The 23665-nt window shown below is 40.7% G+C and overlaps 1 protein-coding gene across 5 annotated transcripts in view; it reads left to right on the forward strand.

Annotated features, from left to right (window-relative positions):
• Positions 1-22671, forward strand: part of LOC140199015 (uncharacterized) — a 309841-nt gene extending 287170 nt beyond the window's left edge. For all 5 annotated transcript variants that reach the window (XM_072260397.1, XM_072260427.1, XM_072260407.1 and 2 more), the window contains 3 exons: positions 7708-7820; positions 13878-14043; positions 15671-22671. In XM_072260397.1, the coding sequence (XP_072116498.1) occupies positions 7708-7820; positions 13878-14043; positions 15671-15675 (284 nt within the window). In that variant the 3' untranslated portion in view covers positions 15676-22671. The remainder of the gene's footprint in view (positions 1-7707; positions 7821-13877; positions 14044-15670) is intronic.
• The last annotated feature ends 994 nt before the right edge of the window (positions 22672-23665 follow it).

A 23665-nucleotide genomic window follows, 5' to 3' on the forward strand; every position in this document is an offset into this window, starting at 1 on the left:
GAAGATGTTGGAGTCGATTGTTAAGGATGTGATTTCGGGGTACTTGGAGGTACATGATAAAATAGACCCTAGTCAGCATGGTTTCCACAGGGGAAAACCTTTCCTGAAAAATCTGTTAGTATTTTTGGAAGAAATAACAAGCAGGATAGACAAAGGAGAATCAGTTTATGTTGTGTATTTGAATTTTCAGAAGGCCTTTGACAAGGTGCCACACATGAGGCTTCGTGACAAGGTACGAGCTCATGGTATTACGGGAAAGATTCTAGCATGGATAAACCAGAGGCTGATTGGCAGGATGCAAAGAGTGGGAATAAAGGGAGCCTTTTTTAGTTGGCTGCCAGTGACTACTGGTGTTTCACAGGTGTCTGTGTTGGGTCCAATTCTTTCTACCTTATATGTCACTGATTTGGACGACGGAATTAATGGCTTTGTTGCAAGGTTTGCAGACAATATGAAGATCTGTGGAGGGGCCTGTAGTTTTTAGGAAGTAGAGAGGCTACAGAAGGACTTAGACAGATTAGGAGAAAGGGCGAAAAAAAAGTGGCAGGTGGAATACAGTGTCGGGAAGTATATGGTCATGCACTTAGAAGAAATGAAAAGGTTGGCTATTTCCTAATTGGAGAGAGAATAAAAAATCTGAAGTGCAAAGGTACTTCAGGGAGTTCTTGTGCAGGATCCTCTACAGGTTTATTTGCAGGTTGAGTCTTTGATGATGGAAGTAAATGCAATGTTAGCATTCATTTCAAGAGAACTAAAATATAAAAGCAAGGATATAATGTTGAGACTTTATAAAGCACTGGTGAGGCCTTGCTTGTAATATTGTGAGCAGTTTTGGGCCCCTGATCTTAGAAAGGCTGAAATTGGAGAGGGTTTAAATGAGGTTCATAAAAATGATTCTGGGTTTGAATGGCTTGTCATGTGAAGAGCATTTGATGGCTTTGGACTTGTATTCACTGGAATTCATAAGAATGAGGTATGACCTCATTGAAACATGGTGAATGGCTTTGATAGAATGGATGTGGAGAGGATGTTTCCTATGGTGGGAGAGTCCAAGACCAGAGGATACAGCCTCAGAAAAGAAGGACGTCCTTTTAGAATGGAGATGAGAAATTTCTTTAGCAAGAGTGGTGAATCTGTGGAATTCGTTGCTACAGGCAGCTGTGGAGGCCATATCTATATGTATATTTAAGGCAGAGGTTGCTAGATTCTTGAGTGGTCAGGGCATGAAGGTATATGAGGAGGAGATTGGGGCTGAGAGGGAAAAATGGATCAGCTATGATGAAATGGTGGAGCAGACTCGATGGGCCAAATGGCCTAATTCTGCTCCAATGTCTTGTGGTCTTAACATATACCTGAGCCACTGAAATAAATGGCCCATGCTTAATGTCTGTTTCCTTGAGTTTACAATTTTGTTCTGCTTCATCAGGGTCTTCCAGTGTCTCATGGCAAGTGAGACCAACATCAGCCTGATATTTGTCTGTGGTATATAATACATTATGATATTCATGCCCACTTGCCTGCATGTTGATTAGCTCCCAGGCACAGAATTCCTAATTACCTCTCTTCTGTGATCCCTGGTCCATTGTAACTAAGAATAATAGGTGTACCAGCTCATTCCTGTAATGGTTGGCAAAAAAAAAAACGAGAACGCAATAGAAAATTGGAACTGCTTATATTTTGTGAAGAATTAATTATTTATCTGCATCAGTTGGCATCTTGGATGCAAATTGTAGGTTCACATCTATTCCAGGTTTTGAGACATGAAGAATGTGAATATTAACTGAAGTGCATTTCCTCAGAATCATGGTATCATATCACCTTATTTTGATGTCCTGGCCAATATACCTTCCTCAACCAGTAGCAATAAAACAGATAACTCATGGTTTTGTTACTATGTGATGTTGCAGATAATGGTTGCTTTGCTTTTAGTCTAAGTGCCACTGGTAGTGCTCGGTATTTTCACCTATACCTGATAGCTCTTGAAAAGATGATGAGGAGCCACCTCTTTGAATTGCTGTAATTCTTTTGATTAAGGTACAACCAGGTAGCAATTTTCAGACCCAGCAACAAGGTTAGACTTCTTGGCATTTCCAGGTGACACAGTGCAGCTTGTAGTGGAGCCAGCAGATGGCGGTGTCCTTTGTGGCTGTTGCCCATGATGGAGAATGTGGGTTTGAGGAGTGCTGTCTGAGCAGCAAGTATCTGCATTGAAGTATTTAGTTGGTACCCGTTACAGAGGGTCCTAGGTGACTCTTAGCTCCTTGAATGTTGAGATCGTTGCGGCAAGTATTTCATAATGCTCCTGACTAATGAGGCTTGGAGCCATTCACCCAAGGAAATCTAGTTTCAGATGTGTTCTTAAGGCACAGTTTTGAGATTTTGTTCAATTGTGACCCCTTATTATTGACACATGGGACACAATAGACACTGATGTCAAGGGTAGATGATGGGTAAGTTCTCGATCATTGGAGGTGGTTGTTGCCTGGCATTCTTGTGATGTGACCGTCAGCTGCCCATTATTGGTCCATTCACAGAGTTGTTGTATACTACAGTACAAAAATAAGCCCTTTGACCCATATAGTTAATGTCGAACCATTAATCAGCCTAGTCCCATCGTCCTGCACCCAGAGCATAGCCCTCCATACCCTTCCCATCCATGGTACTTACCCAAATATCTCTGGAATGTTAAAATCAAACCTGCATCCACCACTTCAGTTGGCAGCTTGTTCTACACTTCCACCACCCTCTTGAGTGAACAAGTTCCCCTTAAACATTTCACAGTTCACCCTAAACCCATGACTTATAATTCTAATCTCACACAACCACAATGGAAAAAATCTACCTGCATTTACCCCATCTATACCCCTCATAATTTTACATACCTCTATCAAATCTGCCCTCATTTACCTGAGCTCTATAGAATAAAGTCCTAACCTATTCAACTTTTCCCTAAACTTAGGCCCTCAAGTTCTGGCAGCATCCTTGTAAATTTTCTCTTCACTCTTTCACTCTTACTTGCATCTTTCCTATAGCTAGGAGACCAAAACCGCATAATACTCCAAATTAGGCCTCACCAAGTTTTATATGACTTAAACATAACATCCCAACTCCTGTATTTAACCACTTAAATTTATGAAGGCTGATCTGCAGAAGCTTTCTTTACGACCCTTTCCAGTTGTGACACCACTTTTAAGGATTTATGGATCTGTATTCCCAGATCCCTCTGTTCTACCACACTGCTCAGTGCCCTATCATTCACCACGCAAGTACTAACCTGGTTTATCCTCCCAAAATGCAATACCTCACATTTGTCTGCATTAAATTCTGTCTGTTATTTTCCAGCTGGTCCAGATCCTGCAGCAAGTTTTGATAGTCTTCCTTGCTATCCACTGCACCCCCAGTCTGCATATTTGCTGATCCAGTTTACTATATGATATCAAGATCATTGATAAAGATGACAAATAACGGACCCAACATCAATTCCTGTGGCACACCACCATCCACAGGCTTCTGGTCATAAAGGCAACCATCTACTACCACTCTGGCTTCTCCCACAAAGCCAAGGACTAATCTAATTTACTACCTTATCTTCAGTGCTGTGTGACTGAATCTTCTTGACCAGCTGCCCATGCAGGACCTTGACAAAGGTCTTGCTAAAGTCCATTTAGACAACCTCCACTGCCTCACTTTCAATAACTTTCTTGGTAACTTCTTCAAAAAGTTCTATAAGATTGATTGGACACGACCTAGCACACAGAAAGCCTTGTTGACAATCCCTAATCAGTGCCTGTCCATCCAATTACTTGTATAAATGGTCCCTTAGAATACCTTCCAATACCTTAACTGCTACTGATGTCTGGTTCACTGGCCTATAATTTTCTGGCTTATTCTAAGAGTCTTACTTAAACAACAGAACAACATTAGTTGTCCTCAAATCCTGCAGCACCTCATCCATGGCTAAGATGTTTCAAATATCTCTACTTGGGTCCCAAAATTGCTGCATTAGTCTCCCACAAGGTCTGAGAGAACACCTTGTCAGGCCCTGGGGATATACCTACCCAAACTTGTCTCAAAACAGCTAGCACCACCTCCTCTGTAATCTGTATAAGGTCCATTACCTTACAGCTATATTGCCTCACTTCTGTAGACTCTGTGAGTGTCTCTCAAGTAAATATACATGGAAAAAAATCTATTTAAAATCTACCCCATCTCTTTTGGCTCCATGCATGGATGACTATGCTGATCTTCCAGAGGACCAACTTTGTTCGTTGCAACCCTCTTGTTCTTAATATCACTGTAGAAGTCATTGGGGGTTCTCCTTTACTTTGCATACTCCTCTCACACCTGATTTGTTCCTTCTTGCCTATAGCTGCTATGCACTCCTTCTTAACCAGGGCCTCAACATCTTTCGAAAACCAAGGTTCTCGAAACCTATTATCCTTGCATTTTGTTCTGACAGAAACATACAAACTGTGTACTCTCAAAATTTCATTTTTGAAGCCCTCCCACTTACACCTTTGCCAGAAAATCCATACTTGCCGCGTCCTTTCTGATACCATCAACACTGGCCTTTCTCCAATTTAGGATCTCAACTGGAGGAACCAGACCCATCCTTTTCCATAATTACCTTTAAACTAATAGCATTATGATCCCTGGATGCAAAGTGTTCTCCGACACAAACTTCTATCACCTGCCCTGTCTCATTCCCTTATGGGAGATCTAGTATCACTCTCTCTAGTTGGGACTTCTATGTACTGATTAAGGAAAATTTCCAGAACACATTTGGCAAATTCTTTCCTATTCAGCCCTTTTACCGTATTGGAGTCCTAGTCAATATGTGAGAGTTAAAATCACCTACTATCACAACCTTATGTTTCTTGTAACAGTCTGCGATACCTCTACAAATTTGCTCCTTGAATCGCGTGGACTGTTGGGTGGTCTATTGTATTATCCCATTAACGTCGTCATATATTTCTTATACCTTAGTTCTACCCATGAAGCCTTACCAGATGAGCTTTCCAGTCTATCCTGTCTGAGCTCTGCTGTGACACTTTTCCTCAATAGTAATGCCACCCCTCCCACTCAATCTCGTCCAAAATAGCAGAACCTCGAATCATTGAGCTGCTAGTGCTGCCCCTCCTGCAGCCGTCTCACTATTGGCTACAATGTCATAATTCCATGTGCTGATCCCTGTCATAAACTCATCTGCCTTTCCTACAATACTCCTTGCGTTGAAATATACACAATTCAGAACATTAGTCCCATCATGCTCAACCTTTTGATTCCTAACTTTGTATCTAGGCTTACCAACATCTTTCCCCACAACCACTCCACTGTCTGCTCTGGTGCTCTGGTTTCAACCCCCGCATCTATAGTTTAAACTGCCCCTGTGCAACATTAGCAAACCTTCTTGCAAAGATATTAGTTCCTCTGCCCTCCCTGGAAGAGAGCTAAATAATCAAAAAATCTCAAGTCCTCCCTCCTGCACCATCTCCTTAGTCATGTGTTAAGTTGCGTGATCTTCGTATTTCTGGCCTCACTAGCACATGGCATAGGTGACAGTCCTGAGATCACAGCCCTGGAGGATCTGTCCTTTAACTTAGTACCTAGCTTCCTGAACTCAGTGTGCAAGACCTTGTCAACCTTCCTACATGTCATTGGTACTGATGTGTACTACAGCCTCCGGCTGCTCACTCTCCCACTTGATCTGAGATGTCCCTGACCTTGGCACCTGGGAGGCAACATACGATCCAGGAATCTTGTTTTCGTCCACAGAACTTCCTGTCTTTTCCCCTAACCTTTGAATCCCCGATCACTATAATTCGCCTCTTCTCCCCCCTTCCTTTCTAAGCTACACGGCCAAGCTCAGTGCCAGAGACCTGACTGCTGTGGCTTTCCTTCCCTAGGACATTCCTCCATCATTATCCAAAGCAGCACACCTGCTGTTGAGGGGCTTGGCCACAGGAGTACTCTGCACTGACTGCCTATCCCCTTCCCCTTCCTGATGATCACCCAGTTACCTGTGTCCTGCATCTGGGGTGTAACTACATCCCTGAATTGCCTGTACCTTCAGAATGGCCCCGGGTTCATACAGCTCCAATTCCTCAACACGGTCTGTAAGTAGTGCAACTGGATGCACTTCCTGAAGGAAGGCTCCTGCTTTCCCTCATTGCACAAAAGGAGTATTCCACTATCTTGCCTGGCTGTAACTGTGCAATAAGAAAAAAAGGAAGAAAAAATTAAAAGAAAAAATCTTCCTACAGCTTATACCGCTCTGCCAGAGCTTCTATGAGCCATGGACTGAACTCCCCAGTGGAGCACTGGGTCACACACGATGGCTGCTCTGCTTAAACCTAACTTCTTTTTACTGGGCCTTGCCAAGTGCCTAATTAGGCATAATTCAACATCTCCAAGGGAACTGTGGTGCACAGAATGTCCTGACTGCCCCCACTCGCTTCTTTTAAAATCTCTCTCCTGCAAAGCAATCCAGTGTCTCCAAGGGAACTGTGACACACAGAGTTCTTGAATACATTGCAGCATTCAGGCAACTTCATTTACTGAGATTTGCAAATAGAATTTTATTTCATGCAAGCGTCAGCAAATATTCAATTTCTGACTTCATGAAGGCAGTAAGGTAGTTTAAAGCAGATAAAAATGTTTGGGTCTCAGACCCTGCCTTGAGAAGCACATGCAGTGGTCAGGAGGCTGAGTTGATTGATGTGTAACTGTCTTCCTGTCCGCAAGGAATGACACCATATTCTAGTATATTTTCTCTTTGCAAATTAACGTATTTTACCAGGGCTACTTGATGTTATGCTTGTGTAAGTATTGCAGTTATTTTGAGGGCAGTCAACTGAACCTTCCCTTTGGAATTCAGCTCTTTGATCAATGTTTGGGTAGTGTCTTTCATGCAGCTTGGCTTAACTAGTCTTGGCAAGACCCAAAATGGGTGAACAGTTATTTCGATAGCCGTTGCTCCACATGTTATTGATTTTACAAAGAGCCAAAGATTATGTAAATAAAAAATTCCATTCAGATGAATGATGTATAAATTATGCTAATCTGTACTCATTTATCTTTTTCTTTTAAAATATGAAATCCTCTGCACTCACTGTTCCCGCCAACTTAATGTACACAATGGAAAATAACTTTTTTAATCACACCCCGTCTGGACTTGGAGGTAAATCACCAATACTTTAAATATCATTGGGTCAGAATCCTAGAACTGCTTCCTTCCCAAAAGCCTTGGGAATACTTTATAGAAGGAATGCAACAGTTCAGTACAGTAATTCATTACCACCTTCTCTAGGATGTAGGGACGGCCAATAGCCTTGCCAGTGGCATCTACATTTTGTAAATTAAAAGTTTAAGCTGCAGGTTGGTTCTGTATCCATCCTTCTAAGGCTGAATGCAGTTTCTGACTGTTTCACTTGTGTTATATTAGTGTACCAATCTTGCACTATAGTGTTTACTTTGTTGCTTATTTTGCACACTTGTAAATTATGTACACATTCACTTTTCTCCACATCTTGTAATATACTGAGCTGCTGCAACAGCAAAACACTAATTTTGGCATTGATACCCTGAGTATTCAAGCCTCTAACAACAATAAAGTGAACTATTTTTAAAATTCGTTCTGAATTTGCTATCGTATTAGGAAGCAAGTAATTTGTGTAAATAGTATGCTTACTTTACAAATAATTTTAGGCGGTGGGGATGTGAAGATTGAGACCAGCAAGACCAATTTCAAAAACAAAGCTGAATCAAAAATTGGATCCTTGGACAACCTAAACCATACCCCAGGAGGCGGCAATGTGAAGGTAAGTTAGATGCAGTGGCCAAATCAGTCACTAAGGAAGTAACAAGTGAATGCATCCACTTTGGGGAAAAATACTATAAAAAAGTTTTCTGTCCTTCTGATTTGTATTGACCTTTGTTTCTCAGCCCCTCTGGATTTGCCATTCTTGCTCCTTGTCACTTTCCAGCTGTTGACCAGTTCTCCAAGCCATGCACCACAGTTCAGCTCTTCTTTCTCTGAGAACTCTGTAGATGTTGGATGAAGATAGAATTGATTTTTTAAAACTACAATTCAGTTGATTACAGTTATTCCTAATCAATGGTCAAAATTCCAACTTGAGTACTATGTAGGAAGGTGACCTGGATTATGAAGCTGTAGATCAGCAAGACTTGGTGTCTTTAGGAGAACAGATATAATTTTCTAATCAGGAATGGCGCAGCGTGGTAACTTTTTCTATGATGTTTAAATACATTCCCCAACACCATATTTACTTACAAATGTGCAGTTCCTTAATTTATTTGACCCATCCACCTTTGTTTTCCATTTCCCACTTCTGAAATAAAGCTGCAAAGTGTGGGACGTTGTACCTTCTAACCACATTCTCTGTTGTTTGTCCAGATTCCTTCACCTTTCAGATGGGTATCTCTGACGTCATTGTCATCTGGTCCCCATAGTTTCCCATTGTCTTCTATACTGTGAATGTGTCATATCTTATAGATTATGGGGGCTGTTGAGTGATTCAAAGATTCATGATTTCATCAAGAACTAAGCTGCCAAATGACTACTTATCTCATCCTTGTCTAATTTGAATTTATGGATTGATGTCTGGAAAAAAATTTAATTGTTTCGCTTTTATCATTAAGGTGTTAAAGTGTAACATCTGACCTGACCTTCAAGATTGAATCATTAGAGAGAAATGAGTTCTTCTGTCCCCTTTCTCCTTTTGTTAATTGGGCAAACATATTTCCTGTAACTGTACAAAAACTGGAATGATAAACTTACAGGTGAATTCACATTCCTTGTATATTGCTATTGCCTTAGGTCAGAAGAGTTTCCAGTTTAAGTCAAGTCAAGTCACTTTTTATTGTCATTTCAACCGTAACTGCTGGTATAGTACACAGTAAAACGAGACAGCGTTTTTCAGGACCATGGTGCTGCATGAAACAATACAAAAACTACACTGAACTATGTAAAACAACACAAAAACTACACTAGACTACAGACCTACCCAGGACTGCACAAAGTGCACAAAACGGTGCAGGCATTACAATAAATAATAAACAATACAATAGGCACAGTAGAGAGCAGTAGGTTAGAGTCAGTCCAGGCTCTGGGTATTGAGGAGTCTGGTCGTGAGACCCCCAATGCTTCGGTGCCTTTTGCCAGATGGCAGGAGGGAGAAGAGTTTATATGAGGAGTGCATGGGGTCCTTCATAATGCTGTTTGCTTTACGGATGCAGTGTGTGGTGTAAAATATCTGTAATGGCGGGAAGAGAGACCCCAGTGATCTTCTCAGCTGACCTCACTATCCGCTGCAGGGTCTTGCAATCCGAGATGGTGCAGTTTCTGAACCAGGTAGTGATGCAGCTGCTCAGGATGCTCTCAATACAACCTCTGTAGAATGTGGTGAGGATGGGGGTTGGGAGATGGACTTTTCTCAGCCTTCACAGAAAGTAGAGACGCTGCTGGGCTTTCTTTGCTATGGAGCTGGTGTTGAGGGACCAAGTGAGATTCTCTGCCAGGTGAACACCAAGAAATTTGGTGCTCTTAACGAACTCAATGGAGGAGTTGTCGATGTTCAGTGGAGAGTGGTCGTTCCGTGTCCTCCTGAAGTCAACAACCATCTCTTTTGTTTTGTTCACATTCAGAGACAGGTTGTTGGCTGTGCACCAGTCCGTTAGCCGCTGCACCTCCTCTCTATATGTTGACTCAACGTTCTTGCTGATGAGACCCACCACAGTCGTATCATCGGCGAACTTGATGATGTGGTTCGAGCTGTGTATTGCTGCACAATCGTGGGTCAGCAGAGTGAACAGCTGTGGACTGAGCACACAGCCCTGGGGGGGACCCTGTGCTCAGTGTGATGGTGTTGGAGATGCTGCTCCCAATCCGGACTGACTGAGGTCTCCCAGTCAGGAAGTCTAGGATCCAGTTGCAGAGGGAGGTGTTCAAGCCCAGTAGGCTCAGCTTTCAAGTCAGTTTCTGAGGAATGATTGTGTTGAATGCTGAACTGAAGTCTATGAACAGCATTCGAACGTATGTGTCTTTTTTGCCCAGGTGGGTGAGGGCCAGCTGGAGGGTGATGGCAATGGCGTCATCTGTTGATCAGTTGGGACAGTATGCGAACTGCAGGGGGTCCAGTGAGGGGGGAAGCAGGATCTTGATGTGCCCAGTGACGAGCCTCTCAAAACACTTCATGATGATGGATGTGAGTGCGACCGGATGGTAGTCGTTGAGGCAGGACACTGAAGACGACTTCGGCACGGGGACGATGGTGGCCGCCTTGAAGCACATAGGAACAACGGCGCTGCTCAGAAAGATGTCAGTGAGAATCTCTGCTAGCTGGTCTGCACATCCTCTAAACACTCTGCGCCAGGAATATTGTCTGGTCCAGTAGCCTTCTGTGGGTTGACCCTGCACAGGGTTCTCCTTGCATCAGCCATGGTAAGACACAGCACCTGGTCATTTGGAAGAAGGGTGGTCTTCCTCACCGCCACGTCATTTTCCGCCTCAAAACGAGTGTAAAAGTTGTTCAACACATCTGGGAGGGAGGCATCACCAGCACAGGCAGGTGGTGCTGTCTTGTAGTTGATGTCCTGAATGCCCTTCCACATGCGCTGCGTGTCGCTGCTGTCCTGGAAGTGGCTGTGGATTCGCTGGGCGTGTGCATGCTTTGCTTCTCTTTTGGCCTGGGACAGTTTCGCTGTTGTTAGGGCTGCCTTGTCGCCTGCTCTGAAGGCGGAATCACGGGTCCTCAGCAGCGCACACTTCTCCGCGGTCATCCATGGCTTCTGGTTAGAGTGTGTAGTGATGGTCTTCGCCACAGTGACGTCATCGAAGCTAGTCACTGATGCCGTGTACTCCTCTAAGTTGGTAGAGTTGCCATCGGTTGCAGCCTCCGTGAACATGTGTCTGTCAGTGTGCTCAAAGCAGTTTTGAAGAGCAAGATGACCCCTGCTGGCCAGGTTTTCACCTGCTTCTGAACTGGTCTGGAGCGCCTGACGAGCGGTCTGTATGCTGGGATTAGCATAACAGAGATGTGGTCTGAGTAGCCGAGGTGGGGGGGCGGGGCTCTGCCCGGTACGCGTCGGGAATGTTTGTGTAAACAAGGTCCAATGCTTTCTCCCCTCTTGTTGCAAAGTGCACGTTCTGATGGAATCTGGGGAGCATTGACTTAAGGTTCGCATGGTTAAAATTTCCGGCGTCAATAAACAGACAATCGGTGTAAAATGGTGATGGTGAGACACAGCGATGACTTGCTGACAGCAACCAAAGCTGCTAACTACTGTATTAATCACACTTTTTCTGGTAAATGATCACTGCAATCAATCGCCTGTATCTTCCCTTTCAGAGTTGAGCTTTTGATCCTGCCACTTTTGCACTGTGAGTTGAACTCTCAAAGGTGCACGACGGTTGTAGCGTGGTGAATATGTGCTGAATCAAGGCAGTGGGGCCCAGGCCCGAGAGTGAGGAAAGAACTGATGTGTGGCCATTTTTGAGTGGGCTTAGAGCCGATTTGAAGCAGTAGAACGAGGCAAAGCGGAATCAAGGAGGTGGGTCCAAGCCTGAGAGTGAGGAACAAGCTGATGTTTGGCCAATTTAAGTGCCAGGCCAAACTGGGAAGATTGAATACGAGCTGAATCAAGATGGTAGGTCTCAGGCCCGAGAACATTTTTAAGCGGCAGGGCCTGGGTCCGACAGTGAGGAGCAACCCACTGCTTGGACGATTTCAGTGTTAGGCCAGAGGAGAGTGATGGACTGATGTTCAGTTTGCTGGTCACTAGATTTACTTGTCTCTTCACTGAACTGAGGCTGTGGCCTTCAACTAACAAGCTCCTAGATCGGCCGTGACTGGCTTCATGGCTGTGGACTCATTTTCATGAACATCAGTTCTAAATGTTGTTTGCTTACTTTTATTGTTTGCTCAATTTGATTTTTTTTCTGCACATTGGGTTTTTGATGGTCTTGTTTTAATGGGTTTTATTGGATTTCTTTGTTTTGTGGCTGACTGTAAGGAGATGAATCTTAAAGTTACATATAGATATGTACTTTGTTCAAAGTTCAAAATACATTTATTGTCAGTCGGAAACCCTGGTTTAGTATGGAGAATAAATGCCACCATTCCTGCAAACTGATCATCCCAAATGGACTTGGGTGGCTAATAATCAATTAAATTTTGGTAGTGAAACCCTCACAGCCAACTAGCTGCAGATATTTATAAATAATGGATTCTTAATTAAGACACCTTAAGGACACTAAATAAAAGTAAGGAGCCAAACCCAAGTAAGAAAGTCATCTCAACAGAAAACAAATAAAAAGAATCAAGAAGTTAGTATATGTATAATAGTTTCTCAGTATAAATTTCATTCAAGAAAATTGTGTTTATGTATCAAAGTGTTTTTTTTAATTGCAGTCAATGTGTCAACGTTGTATATTTTTACACAGAATATGTGCACGTAATTTCACTTCAGGAATTATTGTACAGATTGTGTCTTCAATTGTGATCTTATTTGTCATGACTTTTTTGTCCAGTTTTTCTGATCTTTTTACAACATTAAGATGAAGGTGGGAAAAGAAAATGCACTGGAGGACTGAAGATGAGAGACTGAACCCATTCAGTTATAGGTCCTGTGCTGATATTTGGTCCTTAAATCAGTTTTAGTATTCCTGACAAGTTTACTTTGTTGTCAGAAAATAGATTCCAACCTTTTTTTCACTTTCACAAATGTCTTGTGTTCTCTATACCAATGGGCATTGATTTTATTTGATATCATTTGCTTCATTTCTTTTCATAAAACTTACAAGCTACTACATCTTGTCATCCTAAAATCTGAACAACTAGCTTTCCTTAGTGACAATACTACTTACTTCCCTGTCCCTCTTCTCCTTACAATGTTTACACTGTCCTTCATGACTCCAGGCCCACAAATCCAGACCATAGGACATAGAAACAGCATTAGTTCATTCAGCCCATCAAGTCTGCCTTGCCATTCATTCATGACTGATTTATTATTTCCTCTCTCCTGCCTTCTTCCAATTTCCCTTGACAGCATTATTAATCAAGAACCTATCAACCCTCTGCTTTAAATTTACCCAGCAGCTTAGCCTCCACAGCCATCCCTCTGGTTAAAGTTATTTCTACAGGGATGTTCTTTTAATTGGAGTCTGTATCCTGTTGTCCTAAACTCGCCCACGACTGGAAACCTCCTCTCCATGTCTATTCTATTCAGTCCTTTCAAGATTCGGTAGATTTGTCTTAATCAAACCTTACATTATCCACACTGAGCACATTAGCCAAATTGAGAATCCAAGCAGTGCTGAGGTACAGTTATTTATTTAGGTGTTAATCTTTGAAACATTCCATGCTTTTTTTAAATAATGTAGGAAATTCTGTAGCATTCTTGGCTAGCATTAATCCAAAGTCTTTTATAAATGCAGCTGACTATTTGTCCTATTCTCATAGGCTTTCTGTGCACAAACTAGCATCAAAATTCTGCTGTACTAGAGCAGTGACAATCAAACCATGGTGAAGCTCAGTGGGACTTCCTGAGATCATAAGGTGCTTTATGAATTCACTCTTCCTCCCCACTTCAACCAGTCAGTCCCAATATTTTTGGAAATAGGTGGGTGCAGTGGACCACGTTTCAGCAGCTAGGGACAATCCATTTAGCCTCAGTTCCCCTGAATGGCCCTGGAAGAATAATTCCCAGCTTTGATTTCAGTCCACCAGTGCATTTGATTTTTTTTATCATGATGTGTTAGGTTTTTTAAAGAAAATCTTGTATGTATTTTGCATTTCATTTCATGCCCTCCTATAATAATACACCATTGTACCCCCACCCCATGATTGTATTTTTAGAATGAGGGTGAAGAAGAATCAGAAACAGCAACAATCAGTCAGACTCCAGAAAATAGGGATCTGACAGGAGAAGCTGAGAGTGAGACACAGCAAAATGGAGTAGGGGTGGACCCAGCTGCCGGGTCTGACGAAACTCACAACCAAGAGTTACAAATACAAGAGACATGTAAGTGAAAGTTTGGCCTGCAAGGGCTGTGTAGTGTTGTGAAAGAATGATGAACAGTTGGGAACTAGGTGTTAGTGTAAACTTGCTCTTTGCCTTTCGTTCTGGAATTGTATTCAAGTCATATCCCAAAAAAATAGGATATGAAATGTTTGTCTGTACTTTGGATGCTCTGTCAACTTCTCAATGGATATAGACCCATAAAACAATATTGCCCCTGTTATAATGGTAAAATTATAGGCTCTTCATGAAGTGTATGAAGATATAATGGGAATTGGAACTGTAGAAAGTTGTTAGGACTCTGCAGAGAAAGTTCTTTATCAATGCATCAAACCAAATAAAACCACGTGAACTTTCATTATTTCTAATCTGTGGTGTACCTGACCCAAAGCTCAGTTGAACAGTGTAAAAAGAGCTGTGCTATGTGCATAATCTTTTGTGTTCACATTCTGAAGTGTGTGATTGCTTGAATAGTACAAAGGGAACTTCATTTTGTTTCTAACCTTTTGTACGTCTCTGCAGGAGTGTACCATTGAATGGTGCAAATGGGCTTTAGTCAGTATCTAATCCATGCTGTAATAGTCCTGGAAGTGTTTAATGCAGTGTGGAGGAGGTTTTACTCAATAACTAACTCAGGATTTACCCATCATTGAATAAAAGGAAAGGAACCTTTATTGAATCTAACCCATGCCATTCCTATCCAATGGGACATTAATAAATAGCATCAAGTGACATAAAATAGACATCAGGTAACTTAGAAATGAGGAACTGTTATTTGAATGAAGGTTAATTAGAAGTATCTAATTATATTGTACCATTTGATACAGATAATATAAATTACCTCTTTGACGTGTGCACTCAAACACTATCATAAACCTCCATTCTTATCTCGAAGACATGCTTAGTGCCAAAACACCCACTCACTTTTAGAATATTTAGCAGTCTGGTTTTATGCATCCTATTTTTCACATTAAAATCTGGTTATGTGCAGAGCTGCTTGTTACCTGATATTGTGAGTACAAGAATCTGAATGACCTAGAACTGTATGAACCAAGAACTGACATTTTTCAATGTGTGGTGTGCTGAGGGACACGGCCCACTGCCCCCTCTCTTCAATGCCCCATCTCTCCAAAAGCTAGAATTTGAGGAAGACATCCTCCTGCTATTTTATGGTGCTGGACAATGTATATTTACTGTCATTGTGCAGGAGAACATTAATCTCAGGTATGAAAGTTAAATAATCTGGGTGATCATTGGCATTTGAAGAATCACTTGAATGAAAGTGAGTCTTGGCAGCAGGTTTCAGTCGCCAATTTGATTGCCGATGACATCAGAGTAAATCCTGATCTTGTTGATACCTATATTCATAAACTTTCCAGCTGAGTTTACTGAGTAATTGCTCTTTTCTTTCCCCTACCCATTCATGCACACTGCTTTATGTTCCAACCCATGTGTACAGAATGTGTACTCTGTAACAGCTAATGTATTATTCAAGAAAGGCACAACACAGGAATTTCCTTGTGTATATTTTCTGTATTGGGGTTTACAATGTATTTACAAAGCCACCAGGATGAGAGTGCTATGGACTCTGTTTGTAGAGAAAATTTTATTTTGTTTTCCTCTTCTGCAGATTGAGTCTCATAAGCTGAAGTTCCGTGAGAACGCCAAGGCCAGGACAGACCACGGAGCAGACATTGTGTACAAATCCCCAGTTTCAGACAACACCTCTCCTCTCTGCAGCACGTCACTGACTGAAAGCCTCAGCTCCCTTGGATCTCCTCAGCTTGCTATTCCTGCTGGATATGTGTCTGCCACTCTAGCACAGCAGAGCTTGTGAATTTATACTTTCTCTATGTTTGTTTCCAACTACATTTAACAAAGAGGTTTAGCATCATTAACAGGATTTGTGCTTTAAAAAGGACTTGTTCCTCGAGTTATTTTAGGACTGGGGAGCCATTTTGCATCTTTATTATCTTTAAAAAAATCCATATACAAATTCTTGTTACCTCTGCCACTTACATTCTTACTGACTTCCACTCTTCTGGATTAAGGTGGGCTTGAAATTTGAATGGAACAACCACTCTAGCAATACTGTATTGTAAACTGGTTGGAAGAGTATATTGGATTATCTGATCACGAAGTTTGACAGATAAGATGGATATAAGCGATTTAAAAGCACCGTATAATAGCATACGCTAGGGGAAGGTGAATCTTGCCCCAACATTCTCAGATAGCACAAGTAATTGAAGGGAATATTTCATATTTAAAAAATTATTTTCCTCAACTTTTAGTCTTTCCCATTTTTCTCCTTAATTCTCCAACATCCTTGAACCACAACCTGCCCTTGCACTGATGACGACTATAATAATTTTTTAAAGGGATTTTACTCTTCTCCTTGAGTCTAATTGCTTGGGAAACTCTGAACAGCATATTTCTGCTAAAGATTACCATGATGGTGTATTCTTTCATTATTTGCCTCTTTTTTTTCCTGTAAATATATCAATGTCAAAAAATATTGATAAAACAAATTGAATTTGCACATTTGGAATGGATAACTGGGGGAAATGAGTTAAAAGAGGAACATAAAAATAAGATTATTTTAAAGTACAGTATAATGTTTTTTGATGAATGGTGGTGAGCAAACTTCAAACCTTAAAAGGTTTGTTGCCCAAAATACTTTATAAAGAGTCACTTATCTTCCCTGAGAGAATTTTTAATAGCTTTTTTTTTTCCTGTCCATTTCAGTTAATACACTCTGATGCAACTTAGCCTGGAGTTCACAGAGTTATAGAAGAAAGCTGTTTGTCCCAGTGCTGACTCTTAGAAAGAGCTATATAATTAGGCTCATTTCTTTCTCTTTACCCATCTGCCTTTAATTATTGCCTCCAGTTCAAGTAATTGTTTCAGCGTTGAGGCTGGAATTTTGGTGGAGATTAGTTATTGAACTGGATACTATATCTGAAATGAAAAGCCAGTAGGATTAAACTAGATGAACTACTTCTGAGAGCTGTGTGGAAGTACGGATGTTGTCAGTAGCTAGTTGGATGCTAGGAGGCCAAATGGAAATATTTTTAAAAGGATGCGCCTGGACACTCGTTATTAGTCTAAAGGAAGGCAAATAGGGTTAACCTCAATTTGTCAAATCTTTCCCTTCCACTATGCACCCTTCAGAGAGATCGCTTTCAGTCCAGGAGCGAGATCTAGACATTCTGGCTGAATTGCTGCAAGTTCACCAAGGTCTCTCGGTATTGATGCATCTTTCCCTATTCTGCATTTTGCCTCTTCTAAAGTGAAACAGCAACTTAAATTCGGTGAAACAAAAAGTGAACTACAAATTTCTGGAAAAATTCTCTTCCCCAAAGAAAGATGACCCCTTCTCATCCTTCATTTGAATGCCACATATACAAGAAACATTACAGTCTTTAAATCTTCCAAAAAGAAATCTTAACTCATATACAGAGGAACAAGGGTCCTTAGTTGTGTAAAGTAGAAATGTTTCTTTTTGATATTTTGCGTGAATGCATGGCTGAAGTGTCTGTGTTCCAGATAAATAAAAATCATACAGTGTGGAACCGCATCCTTCACCCACCCCACCATATCCATACCAGCCATCAAGCATTTACCGATTTGAGTCCACTTTGTCAGCACTCATCTAAATACTATTTGAATGCTAATTGAGTGTCTGTCTTCACCACCCCCTCAGGCAGATTAATAGTAATATTTCAAATACCACATTCCTCTTTCAAAATGTGTAAATTTATTCCTCAATCCGAGCAGCTATTGTTGAAATGGATGTTTGTTGTTTTGTTGTAAGCACCTTTTATAAGATGTTCACAAGTCTTATTTTTGAATTGACCTAGAGCAGCTCATTATTAGAGTCATGTAAGACATGCCAGGCCCTTAAGCATACCATATCCATGTTGACCATCAAGTACCCATCTGTACTAATCCCATTTTTCAGCATTTGCCATGGCCTCTATGCATTGGAGATTCAAATGCTTGTTTTAGATGTTATAAGTCTCTGCCTTCATCCCTGAACTCCAAGAAAAACAAGTCCAATTTATCTATTCTCTCATCATTGATATGCACCTGCCCAGACAACATCCTAGTGAATCTCCTCTGAACCTTACCTTCTCCAATGCAATCATGTCCTTCCTATAGCGTGAGAACCAGATCAGCACATAGTACTCTAGCTATAGCCAATCACTTTTACAAAGTTGTACCATAATCTCCATGCTCTTGTTTACCGTGCCCCGACTAATAAACACGTGTCCCATATGCTTCTTTAATGATCGTAACTCCTGTGCTGCCATTTTGAGGGATTCATTGAACCTGCACACCAAGGTTTAGCTCTATATATTAATACCTCTATAAATTCACTGTGCTGACCCTTATTAGTCCTTACAAAATACATCACCTCACATTTATCAGAGTAAGACATGGCTGTTCTCATGTTCCTAATTGATCAATATCATCCTGTAGCCCAAGACCGCCTTCCTCATAATGAACAGCAGCATCATCTTCAAACTTAAAATTTGTACCTCCTACATTCACATCCAGAATGTTGCTATAGATAACAAACAGTAAGGGTCCTGGCATTGATTCCTACAGTACATTAATGTTAAGAAAATTATGCCCTCCTGACCTCCCCCCCTCCCCCCCCCCCCCCCCCCCCACACACACACACACACATATACACACCCAGTAATTCAACTAAAGTCCTCTTTGGAACAAGAGCGCAATCATCTCTACGAAACTTGGCAGTTGCTTGTATCCAGTTTGAAGGAGAACTTGGATGGGAAGGGAATGGTCACATTTGGACATGGCACATAGCCATTGTCTATATGTTTTTTGCATTAAGAACAAGTCCTGTTAGTGAATAAACCAGACATATATCCTACAATCTTTGCAGCTTCTGTTTCTGCCTCAGTGTTTGTTTGATTTTAAAAAGAACTGTAAATTGTTTAACTTATAGAATTCTTCAAGTTTAATCTTTGGTGATGAAGTACTGACAATTGTATAATGAATAGTGATTTAAAAACAATACTATTAACACTTTTCTAAGCAATATAATCTTAAAGGTTGTGTCATATGGAGCACAGCCTTAAAAGTTGTTCTACGAGGGATGAAGGACAGAGTTTGAGTCAGCTAGGATTTGTAAAATTGTTTTTAGTGGTTGGTAAGCAGGATAGCAGCTGTATGTAGAAGTGATGTTTGTGCAGAGTTTTATGAAGGGGCAAGGATAGAAAAGCAGTTAGACTTGATGCACCATTGTGTAGGAAAGAGCAAGCTAGTATGAGACCTTTATAGTTGTTCTGTCAAGACAAGATATGTGAGTAGAGCCTGTGCCTATGTTGATTCTGTGTGGTTTTTAAATCTAAATACTAAAATGGTAAGTCTTGCACATGCTCTAACTGTATGGTGCAATCATGTACATGTGTACTACAGTATAATTGGTAAGTTTGGTAATTGGTCTCCAATAGGACAGCTGAGATTCAAGTTAAATTGTTGAGGTTGGTTTCATTATTGTAGGGTAGGGCTGTAGTTTTGTGCAGAGAATCAAGTAAAAGGGTTAGTCCGAAGAGGCTGGGTTCTGGGACAACTCCAGAGTTGTCTGTATGTAACGTTGTTCATTTCTGAGGAATCTTTAAATTGTTTACATGATCACTGAGTGTTTTCCTTAACTGTGGAGAGCCACTTAGAGGAGGGAATGTATTTAGTTTACTCCAACTCTAATAAATATGGAGTGAGGCTTAGATGTGTGTAGAAGCATGGCATTCACCTTTTCCCTCCTTTCCGTGTACTGCCTGTAGTATGAGGTGCACAGATGGATGTCTTATCTTTGGAAATTCCAGGGGTAAGAGGGTAAAGAGGAATTGTAGAGATGCATCTGGATTTCACATACCAATAGATTGTTCAGTGATAAACTAATGTATCTTATCGATCAAAATTTGACATTGTTTTAAAGTTGCTCAGAAAAGAACAAGTTCAACCCTCATTGTTCATTATCCCTCATCTAAATTTTCAAAGGGATTTACTGCCTCTCTACCAGTTTGCCTGGTATCACAATTGCCTCTTGTTAGCTTATGATTGCAATTGCATTCAAACCCGTACTTAATGGTTCAAACACTATTTAGAATCACTCAAGCATATTAAAATATATAGCATTCTATTGCTCTTCATACATAATTCAGAGTAGTTCTAGATGACTGGTTATAATATCATTGTTTAAATATCTGCACTAATACCCAGATGTAAGTGAAATTGGATTTGAAACTGAAAGGTATTAATGACATTTATAGAGTTTTGTTGACTTCTTGAAGTGACTTTATTTTAATTGGTCTGATCTGCTCGCTTTTCCCTTCAACCTTCCTACCAGAGAAAAAAATACGTTTACATGTGGAAGTATGTTTGATTAATTTCAGTACAAAAAATTACATTTGCACAGAACTGATCTGTTGATTTCAGTAAAACGCTTGGGATTGCTCTGGTCCCAACAGTCCCAGAGACATTTCTTCAAGTTTACAATTGTATTGAAAGAACACTCTTAAAATGTTATGCATCCATTTGTAAAGTATTGTACACCCTCCTAGGTGCAACAGTTTCAGGTGTTTATGTGCATGTGTATTTGGACAGATTTTTGATGTTTGTGCTGCTGTGATTGTTTCCTTACCTTTGTATGGTTTAATGTGAATTGGTCTTTGTCAGGAGTTGGGAATTCTACCCTTGACATCATCTGAATCTCAGTTGCTTTTAAAATCTGTTATTAATACTGGTTAGAACTGCCTGGAGAGGAATAAAGAACGATTGGAATGGGGATTGTGGATTTGGTTTTGGGTCTGCACAATGAAGGCAGTCGGGGCAGCACTAGGGACTGCACAATTGGTCTTGGCTCTTCTAAGTTCATGGTGAGGTGTGGGTGGATTAGTGAAACTAGTCTTGGATTCTATTCAACCTCAGCCTTGAGTATACCTAATGCATGTTTAATGAAGGAAGTTTAAGGCTTTACCTTCTACAGTTGAAGGCTGGTCTTGACAAACAGAAAATTAATCTTCATAGAGTATTGGATAGATATCTAGAGGGACAGGAGCTGATGTGTTTGTTGGTCGGGGTAACTGCAAACAGAATTCAAAAAGGATGTGACCTTTAAATGTATTGATAATCAATTAAGTGCTCATTACTGTATAGCTGTTTATGGCAAATTGATATAGCAGCCATTTGGGTATAATTCCCACAACAGTGATGACTTTGTCTTGATTGTAAATCATTTCGGAAACTTTTGAAAGGGAAATAGAGGCACTATAACTGCAAGTCTTTTTTTTTGAGGTTCAGTTATCATTGTACATGCATCTGGTTCCAAAAGTGATGCTTAATGTGATCCATAACATCCTCATCTCACCCTTCCCACTCCAAAAAATATTCTTGTTACTGACCAGTGTGATTTTTGTCTCACCAGGAATTGGTACTCTCCAAAATGAACTTACTTGTGTATTGATCCTTTTAAATATTGAAATACTAAAATTTTAAAACCTGCATGTACTATTTAGATTAAAAAGTAATCCTGTATGGAATTATAGCTGACAACCTTTGGAGGGAAAAAAGCAATAACTTATTGAATCAACTGATGGTTTGCACTGTGCACCAAGTCCGTCTGGGGTTGTGGAACCAATGTGACCAGCGTCTGATTCCAGAGAGGCTGTGTGTTTGACAGACAGTGTGCTTGATGTATAATGATGTAGATTCTGTTGTATAAAAAAAACACTGTAGTCCATACCAGGACCAACATATCCTCCACCACAGTTGTTCCCTTTCCTCATCCCCAGAATGAAAGAAAATGTTCGTGCCTGCAGTGAGACTGGGTGACTTACAGCTTTACTGAAGTAACAGAAGGGGGAAAATCTGTATTTTTGACCTTCAGCCTCCAGTCAAAAGCTGATTCTACTATTTTAAGGGGGAGTCTCACCTCATGACCTCCACTATAGAATGACTTTTGTTGAAGCAGTGGTTTAAATAAATTATTGCCTGTGGCACAGGAGTATAAAGATTAGTGTTTTCTCACTTTTAATTCTGCATTTGCCAATAGATATGTGTCCGCCTAAGTTTCAGCCTTGCACTTACGCAGTGGTAGTGCTTTGCCTCCAACCAGTGATACAAAAGTGAATTTGGCAGAGATTAGCACTTTTTAGAAATAAAAGGCGAGAAAGATTCAGAGGATAGTGTAGGGGAATTACAACCCAAATATTCCCTACCTCCTCTTTCACTGTCCCTTCCACTTTTATCTTCTCATTCTCTTTTCCTCCTTTTTGCTTTTCTCTTGCTTCCCAAAATTTTCCTCTCCTCTGAGGTGCATTTAGAACCAGCAGTCAGTAGGCAAACTTGTCTAGCAGTTTATGCTAATCACCTTTATTCTTTAAAGAAGTCTTTCATAAATTTTCTCTACCAATTTTTTTTTTTAAGTGGGGAAGGCTTTAACGGCCTTGAAATTACAGTTCATTTTGCTAGAACACTTTCAAAATTCATTGGGGCTATTTTTCATTAAATTATCATCTTTCTTTGAAATAGTTTGAAGCTTTAAGTATCCGTCCACTAAAGTCACAGAACATAAGTTTGAGGCACAATTCTCCCCCCCCCCCCCCCCAAAAAAAATTGTCATTTTTACATTTTCAGATGAGAAGTGAGACTTTTAGGAAAAAGTAAGCTGTTACTGAATACAAGTTGATTTTTGTGGCTTTTTTGGAATCTATAAATGGATTGTAAAAACAGTAACTGGCTGCAGCAGTGAGTACCTGGGACAAAATGGTACAGAATTTCCACTGCTGCTATCGTCCTTGCACACATTTAATATTCTGGAAACTTTCTTCTCGCTTTGCTGTTTGGCCGCTAATAAGCAACATCATTGTGGCAAAATTCAATTCCCATTGTTTGGTCCTTATTGTACAAGTAAAGGTTTGAAATAAAGCTTAAATGTTGATGTTAGCTTTGTATGCATTTTGTGTTTTCACAATTTTGGAGTGCATTTGCCCCATGGGCTTGGTATGGTGGTGATTTCCCTTAATGCTCAAGGGAAAAACGATTACATTTGGCAGTATGAGAAAATTGGCTAACGTGTCAGAATAATGACAGAACTTATAACAATGAATGGATTTCAACAAAAAAGTTGACTTTCTGCCATGACAAGGAGTATTTCCTGTTGAAATGAAGGAGAGGTTGGCTGCTAGTTTATAGGGTTGTTTGCAGAGCCTGCCGGTTAGGTCGCAAACAGGTCATCACCAGTCGAGGTGAAATAATCAGTCTGCAAAAGAGTGTTGTTTCTGCCAAATACTCACGTTTCTATTGGTCCAACTCATTGTTCTGAGTGGTTTGCTATCAAGCCGGCTGCTGGTCTCCGCTGCATCCCGACAAACAAGCATTCAGTGTTTCAAGATTTCCAGTCTGGGTTGTGCAATAGTTAGTGCTCTTGTATCTCAGCTTCAGGGATCTGGATGCTATCTGCACAGCTTACATGTTCTCCCCATGAGCATATCGATTTTCCCCCAGCATCTCAGATTTGCTGTTAGAGCTAATTTACAGTAGACATTTTAAGTGCAGGTTATTGGCTGAAAGAATCAAGAGAAATTTATGTGCA

This window comes from Mobula birostris, chromosome 1 (assembly GCF_030028105.1).
Source record: "Mobula birostris isolate sMobBir1 chromosome 1, sMobBir1.hap1, whole genome shotgun sequence".
NCBI classification, from domain to species: Eukaryota; Metazoa; Chordata; class Chondrichthyes; order Myliobatiformes; family Myliobatidae; genus Mobula; species Mobula birostris.